The sequence below is a fragment of the Oncorhynchus mykiss genome, chromosome 17, assembly GCF_013265735.2.
Source record: "Oncorhynchus mykiss isolate Arlee chromosome 17, USDA_OmykA_1.1, whole genome shotgun sequence".
Taxonomy (NCBI): domain Eukaryota; kingdom Metazoa; phylum Chordata; class Actinopteri; order Salmoniformes; family Salmonidae; genus Oncorhynchus; species Oncorhynchus mykiss.
The window spans coordinates 16,580,580-16,589,504 of NC_048581.1; the positions used below are offsets into that span (position 1 = coordinate 16,580,580).

Below are 8,925 nucleotides of genomic sequence, written 5' to 3' on the forward strand. Positions count from 1 at the left end.
TATACTATATTAAACCCTACAGTAGACTCTATAGTATACTATATTAAACCCTATAGTATACTATATTAAACCCTATAGTCGACTCTATAGTATACTATATTAAACCCTATAGTATACTATATTAAACCCTATAGTATACTATATTAAACCCTATAGTAGACCCTATAGTATACTATATTAAACCCTACAGTAGACCCTATAGTATATTATATTAAACCCTATAGTATACTATATTAAACCCTATAGTATACTATATTAAACCCTACAGTAGACCCTATAGTATACTATATTAAACCCTACAGTAGACCCTATAGTATACTATATTAAACCCTACAGTAGACTCTATAGTATATTATATTAAACCCTATAGTATACTATATTAAACCCTACAGTAGACCCTATAGTATACTATATTAAACCCTATAGTATACTATATTAAACCCTACAGTAGACCCTATAGTATATTATATTAAACCCTATAGTATACTATATTAAACCCTACAGTAGACCCTATAGTATACTATATTAAACCCTATAGTCGACTCTATAGTATACTATATTAAACCCTATAGTATACTATATTAAACCCTACAGTAGACCCTATAGTATATTATATTAAACCCTATAGTATACTATATTAAACCCTACAGTAGACCCTATAGTATACTATATTAAACCCTACAGTAGACCCTATAGTATACTATATTAAACCCTATAGTATACTATATTAAACCCTATAGTATACTATATTAAACCCTACAGTAGACCCTATAGTATATTATATTAAACCCTACAGTAGACCCTATAGTATACTATATTAAACCCTACAGTAGACCCTATAGTATATTATATTAAACCCTACAGTAGACCCTATAGTATACTATATTAAACCCTACAGTAGACTCTATAGTATATTAAACCCTATAGTATACTATATTAAACCCTACAGTAGACCCTATAGTATACTATATTAAACCCTACAGTAGACCCTATAGTATATTATATTAAACCCTATAGTATACTATATTAAACCCTATAGTATACTATATTAAACCCTACAGTAGACCCTATAGTATACTATATTAAACCCTACAGTAGACTATATTAAACCCTATAGTATACTATATTAAACCCTATAGTATACTATATTAAACCCTACAGTAGACCCTATAGTATACTATATTAAACCCTACAGTAGACTCTATAGTATATTATATTAAACCCTATAGTATACTATATTAAACCCTACAGTAGACTCTATAGTATACTATATTAAACCCTATAGTATACTATATTAAACCCTACAGTAGACCCTATAGTATACTATATTAAACCCTATAGTATATTATATTAAACCCTATAGTATACTATATTAAACCCTATAGTATATTATATTAAACCCTATAGTATACTATATTAAACCCTATAGTATATTATATTAAACCCTATAGTATACTATATTAAACCCTATAGTATACTATATTAAACCCTATAGTATATTATATTAAACCCTATAGTAGACCCTATAGTATACTATATTAAACCCTACAGTAGACCCTATAGTATACTATATTAAACCCTATAGTATACTATATTAAACCCTATAGTATACTATATTAAACCCTACAGTAGATCCTATAGTATACTATATTAAACCCTACAGTAGACTATATTAAACCCTATAGTATACTATATTAAACCCTATAGTATACTATATTAAACCCTATAGTATACTATATTAAACCCTATAGTATACTATATTAAACCCTATAGTATACTATATTAAACCCTACAGTAGACCCTATAGTATACTATATTAAACCCTACAGTAGACTATATTAAACCCTATAGTATACTATATTAAACCCTACAGTAGACCCTATAGTATACTATATTAAACCCTACAGTAGACTATATTAAACCCTATAGTATACTATATTAAACCCTATAGTATACTATATTAAACCCTATAGTATATGCCATGGAGGTTGGCTTAAGTGTTATTACCTTTAAAATGTGAGTGCAGTATGCCTGTCTATAATGCAACTTTGACTGAATCTTTTTGTGTTCAGAGTGCATCCAAAATGGCACCTATTCCCTACATCGTGCACTAGAGGGAACAAGGTACCATTTGGAACATTTCTACATCTGGTGAAATGTCTAATTGTTCTGTTGTAGTATCACAGAACAATGAGACAGATATTTCACCGGATGTAGAAATGTGAAGCATCCGCTTGGCGTTTCCAAATATGGTAGTGAGAGGAAGCCCATCCTGAATTTAGGTCTTGTTGTGTTCAGGTCTGTTGATTGTGGTCTTTTTGGTTCTGGGTTTGTTGACTGTGGTATATAGTACAGAGGGGTCCTCCCAAGCTTCTTGTGCCGGAGGTCTGTTATTTATTTTTATTGAACCTTTATTTAACTAGGCAAGTCAGTTAAGAACAAATTATTATTTACAATGACGGCCTACCCCGGACAACACTGGGCCAATTGTGCGCCGCTCTGTGGGACTCCCAATGACGGCCGGATGTGATAGCCTGGAAGAAAGGAGATGCAACAAGTCATCATCAATCTTCACTTCTGGGGTCTCATTTTAAGTAATCATGTAGATGTTAATACATTTAAACAAACAACTGCTTGTCTGCATAACATAGAAGTGTTGTATGCATTCCTACCTGTCAAGCAAAAGTACCATCTAATTAAAAGATGATCTGAGATGTAATGGATTGACTTGTTCACCAGGTGGCAGCACTGGGGCGGTTGATTTCACATCATACTGGACATTGTCATCCTCTTTCTTGGTTGGTGCAGTTGGACAGGGGAGTAGAGGCACTTCCTGGTTATTAAGAGAGGTGGACATTGGTGTAGTGAACGTCATCCTGCTCATCTGTGCTGCAGTAGGGGCCATGGCCATGCCTGAGACGTTGTCATAAACTGAACTGAGTCTCCCTGGAGGAGAAAAGACAGATCAACATACCTTGGGACTATTCCATTGGTTCCAATGTGCCAGGCAAGATTAATCAAGCACTGATAAAAAGATCTGAAAGAAAACAAATACTTTTTGACCTCAACTCACCTGTCCATTCCCTGCTATGCCCCATGTCAGATTGAGGCTTTCTTCATGTTTTTTACACAAATGAATGAATCAGTCACTGAATAACAATCAACATGATAAAGTGAAAGATAAGTCTTTAGAAAAATGGTCACCTGAACCACATGAACCAGAGAGACAGAGGATGAGAACAACATTTCCTATAGCTGCATTCTTCTGTATGGTCCATCAGCTGCACTAAAGCCTGTTAAATGGTTTTACAATAAATGTCTAGATCTTTTTGGAGCAAAATATTCTAGAAGAGACCTCTGGTCCATATAAAAAAAACACAAAAAAATGAAGTGAAAAGCAGATGTTGTTGAGCAGATAATGGATTTAATATATTGATCTACTGAATACACACCTAGTATTGTTGAAACATTATTAAATATTACACAATTATTTAATGGATAATATGAGTTATTTAAATAAGATACACATCTGAACACCCCAACCCACCTCAACATCCCCCTCTACACACAAACGGTTCACTATGACATTGTCCATGATGACATTAAGCCATTTAGATCAAAATGAGAATACATGGACAGGGGACCTGATCCTAGATCAGCACTCCTACTCCAACACACTTGATACATATGGATCCAGAGCTGCATATTATACTATACATGTTACCATGGTATTCAGACTTAGTAACTGTTAGAGAATGGGAGTTGGATGATTCTTTACAAGATGTTTTCTATGTAAAGTTTATTTAGGGATATGGAACCGGTGCCAGAGAGGAGGGAGATGAAAGACAACATGTTTGTGCTTTGTGGTGGTTTTTCAGTGATGCTGAATGAGCAAAGCTCTTTCCACATAGACAGGAGTAAGGTTTCTCTCCAGTGTGTATTCGCTGGTGTGTTGCCAGATTGAAATCTAGAGCAAAACTCTTTCCACACTGATCACAGCTATAAGGCTTCTCTCCTGTGTGTATTCGTTGGTGTCTAGTCAGGTGTACTGATTGATTGAAGCTCTTCCCACACTGATCACAGCTATAAGGCTTCTCTCCTGTGTGTATGCGTTGGTGTGAAGTCAGGTCTCCTGACTGATTGAAGCTCTTCCCACACTGATCACAGCTATAAGGCTTCTCTCCTGTGTGTATGCGTTGGTGTTTAGTCAGGCCTCCTGAATGACTGAAGCACTTCCCACACTGATCACAGCTATAAGGCTTCTCTCCCGTGTGTATGCGTTGGTGTGTAGTCAGGTGGTCTGATTTCCTGAAGCGCATCCCACATTGATCACAGCTATAAGACTTCTCTCGAGTGTGTATGCATTGGTGTGTAGTCTGGGCTCCTAATTGATTGAAGTATTTCCCACAATCAAAGCAGGGATAAGGGCTCTCCCCTGTATGAATTATCTGATGAGATTTTAAGGTTTTAGATGCAGCGAAACTCTTCCCACGCTGAGAGCAGTGGTACGGTTTCTCTCCGGTGTGAATCCGCTGGTGAAATATCAATTCCTTCTGTTTAGCAAAACTCTTCCCACAGTCAGAGCAGCAGTGGTGAGGTTTCTTCCCTATACCTCTATGCTGGTGCTTCTTGAGGTGTTCTGGTCTGGAGAGACTCTTCTCTTTCTTGTCAGCATCATGATGTTGAGGCTCCCCAGATGATAAGCCCCTCTCACTGAGAGAGCAACGATTAGAGATGTCACCTGTGAAACAAAGACATTGAATAGTTAGGTTTTGTAAATATGGGTCCATTAACAGATGAGTCGTTCCATGAAATGAATGCCCTTTGCATCTCTTTGATTTTTTTCAGTAGAAATTGTGCACCAATATTGATTTTTAAATCTCTGTTATATTAAATAGAGCCCTTTAATACTGAACACATGAAGAATTCGACTAATCAGATTTTTATTATGAATAAAGACTTTCTAAAGTGACAAGTTTCTGCATTTTGACAAGTTCCTCCATCAACCCTGTGTCACATCCACCCTGTGTCACATCCACCCTGTGTCACATCAACCCTGTGTCACATCAACCCTATTTAACTTCTAGAAAGATTTTAACCCAACTAATACAATCATTTCTCCAAGTTTTACCATCATTGAGTAAAGTTACAAGTGCAGAATAATACGATTATTGTGAAGTCAATTAGTATAAGAGTTTGATTTAAACGTTAACATGCTTTGAATGAACAATTTCCCTAATAAACCTGTTTACATGGACACATCTGAAATCAGGCTGCTCTGAGGGGACTTTGCTGAAAATGGCCAATCAGAATAAACGTTCTATCACAGCATGTTCTTTTTTTTAAGCATATTTAATTCTGAGTTATGACAAATTCAGTTTGTATGTGAAAACTATGTCTAAGATGCATACTTTGTTTTTCCTGAACTCACTGCACTCGGTCAAAAGAAGTTAGCTGGCGCTGCTTGTGTTAGCACATACACAGATTAAATACACCTCTATAACTCTGATTAAAGTGTTTACATGTCCTAATCATTCTAAAGAATTCTCAGAAAACCAGGTGTTTTTAAAGGCGTATCCTTACTTCGGTTATGACCTTACACCAATTAAGATCAGCAGTGAAAGGTGTTTACATGACTAATGTCATACTCGGTCTACTGCCATAATCAGTTTAATAGGAAATGATTAGTGTGCATGTAAAGCCCTAGTTATTTGGTTACTTTAACAGTCATTTCTGAACATGATTTATTTCATGTGATTAGTGAGTCTGTCCCTCATTTTAAGGTCTACCCTGTTACATGAACTGAACTCTTGTTTTAATATGGTGAAACTGTTCCTACATTTTTGTAGTTAAATGCTTTATGAAGTTGAACATGTGCTCTTTATGACAGAATGTTAAAATTAGTTCATTAAAAAAAATCCTCAAAATTGGGTGGAACGACCATACTTTAATCAATATATAATTAATTGTTACAGAAGCAGACTGTAGTCTAATCCACATGGTTCTTACTTAATGAAATCACATCTCCATGTTCCTCTTCTCCTCTCTCAGTTCCACTCTGCCCCGGTGTTTTCCTGCAGTCGACCAGAACCAGCAGTAAAGTACGGAGAGGCGATTGACCTGGGGACTCCTGGAAGGTGGAGGGGGACGGGCTAGCTTTGTCCTGTTGGACACAAGAAATATTTAACATAATTTATCAATAAACCAAATGTTGTATTAATTCAGTCTGAACCTCTGATTGATTTGGGTGCATCCCTAGAATATATCCTTTTTCCTCACATTTCCAATCGTTCACAACTTCCCACTAATCTAATAGTATTGGGTTGGTGGAGGAATGGGCTAGTTTCCACCATATATCTCATACCAGTCATTTCTTATCAAATAGCAAGGAAAAGGCAAAGAGAGAGGGGTAACTGGGCCCAAAATCTGGCTTCTGCCTTATTTGATGTAATTTAAATTTCTTAACGATTAGGTTGTTAGGAGTGTATTAATAAAAGTAAGACACTTTATATGGGAGTAGCGCCCGGTCGTCACTAGTAACCGCAAACAGTCAAACCACGCCCATTTCTACCATTGATCTTATTAACAACACTTCTAACTTTATGCCTAATTATGGTCCCACCTGATCTTATTGTGAATTTTCCAGTACTTATGTGGTAAAGATTTATTTCAGAAGGAGCCAGCAAAACTAGTGCACTCTATATGCACTCTGGGTCATTAGACATGCACCTGTCTGGGGGTTTGACACAGCTGGTTATTCCTGTAACTGTGTTATGGCCAACTATGTACTGTTGCTATGGTTAAACCTCTTGGGTATTTTCCAGAATAGGGGTGTCCCTTTCAGAGGAGTTAGCAGGGTGACATGTATGGTTATTCCTGTAGAGTGCCAAGGTCTGTTACTATGGTCCTACATGCATGAACCTGGCTTAAGGTGAGTGAAGGTCTATTTTTGTCTATTTCTGTGGCTCTACGTGTTCCACGCCCTAATATGAAGGCTATATGATAACGGTGGCTAAATGCCAGAGGGGATGAGCCATTAAGAGGAGTTACCTGAGGACAAATGTATAAAACGTATGTGCCAAGACTGGAAGGCAGTTGAATTCATGAACCAACTCGGCTTTTATTATGAAGTAATTAGAAGTCTATTTGAACTCACATGCTCCGGTATTTGTAAAATATGATTGACCGAATATTTCCACGACTATCTTGCCTCTCTTTCGATTGCCTTCCATATTTGAAGACTTTCTTTTCTTTGTTAGAGCAGTCACTTGAGTATCTGGTCAAATAATGGATAATGTGTTCGAAATCAGCGAAGGAATGTGAACATGTGCACACTGGGAGGAAGGATAAATAATTCGGTCATAGTCACAGATTCCTAAACATTATATAGCAAAAGTCTACTTGGTTGAAGAAAAAACAAATCCCAACAAGTTTTACCGTCATGTTTTTTTTTGTCCAGCAGTTTAAACCAAACACAGGAATGTGGAGTATCAAACATGATGAAAACTAGGCCTAGACATTTTATACAACACAGCAGGCATATAATGTTAAAACCAGACTTACCCGATCCATCGTGGAAGCTATTGTTTCTTTGTATGATATGAAATGTTGTAGGCTACAGTTCAGTTAGACTATTTTGTTGTAGTGTTCAGATAACGACCAAGGAGTTTCCGAGAGAAAATTCGATTCTCAAGGCTGCAAGTTATGCGCCCCTGGACCAGAGCAATCAAACATCTATTTAAATATCGTAATTAAGTTAATAAAAATAAACGTCTCACGTAGCCTAATATGACTTCAGAAAGTTATTATAAAAGTCAAGTAATGTCATGAAAACGTCAAACAACACCCCCTTTCACTAAGAATCCTGTTGTCTGCTATCGTTTACTTTTTACCTGACAGCTACTTGAAACACATGCGCAAAGAGGGAGTATCTCAACAGGCCTCTCCCTCGTAAGGGAGTGTCTTGGAATGACCGATTCCGGTCTTTCGCTGCTGCTGTAATGGCAGCTGCTGTACACTACCAGCACTGATAGGACAAGGAGCAGTGTATGCAAGTCTTTGCAATGGGTGCATCAAACCTAATTCACAAGTAATTCTCCGGTCAAAAATAAACGTAAGTCCAGTGGTGGAAAAAGTACCCAAGTGTAAAACTTGAGTAAAGTAAAGATACCATAATAGAAAATTAAGTGAAAGTCACCCAATAAAATTCTACTTGATCTAAAAGTATTTGGTTTTAAATATACTTAAGTAACAAAAGTAAACATAATTGCTCAAATATACTTAAGAATTAAAAGTAAAAGTATGAATAATTAAAATGTCTTTAAACAAAGCAAACCAGGCGGCACACTTTTCTAGTTTTTTTAATTTAAGGATAGCCAGAGGAACACTCAGACATCATTTACAAACAAAGCATTTGTGTTTAGTGAGTCCGCTAGATCAGAGGCAGTAGGGATGTCCAGGGATGTTCTCTTGATAAATATGTGAATTGAACCATTTTCGGTCCTACTAAGCATTCAACTTCTAACAAGTACTTTTGTGATTCAGGGAAAATGTATGGAGTAAAAAGTACATCATTTTCTTTAGGAATTTAGTGAAGTAAAAGTAAAAGTTGTCAAATATAGTCAGCACTCGAATGCAAGCTAACGAACGGTCTGTGTGCTGACTACAGGTTTAACTAACGTTAGTTGATTGTAACATTGACACTGTGTGCTGACTACAGGTTTAACTAACGTTAGTTGATTGTAACATTGACACTGTCTGTGTGCTGACTACAGGTTTAACTAACGTTAGTTGATTGTAACATTGACACTGTCTGTGTGCTGATTACAGGTTTTTGTCCATTTGCTTGCTAACAACATGTTATGGGATTTTCATGAATAATGACTAAATTATGTATACATTTAGCTTAGAATTATAACTAAACAG

At 36.3% G+C, this 8,925-nt stretch overlaps 1 protein-coding gene across 3 annotated transcripts in view; it reads right to left on the minus strand.

Annotated features, from left to right (window-relative positions):
• The window catches only part of LOC110508387 (zinc finger protein 501-like), a 109,615-nt gene that overhangs the window by 15,629 nt on the left and 85,061 nt on the right, over positions 1–8,925 (minus strand). The window contains exons 1-3 of one of the 3 annotated variants that reach the window (XM_036949131.1): positions 7,564–8,117; positions 6,010–6,163; positions 3,412–4,741 (exon numbers count right to left, since the gene is read on the minus strand). In XM_036949131.1, the coding sequence (XP_036805026.1) occupies positions 3,804–4,741; positions 6,010–6,163; positions 7,564–7,572 (1,101 nt within the window). In that variant the 5' untranslated portion in view covers positions 7,573–8,117 and the 3' untranslated portion in view covers positions 3,412–3,803. Of the gene's footprint in view, positions 1–3,411; positions 4,742–6,009; positions 6,164–7,563; positions 8,118–8,925 lie in introns of those variants that run through there. The other 2 variants (XM_036949123.1, XM_036949132.1) reach the window with 2 other exon arrangements.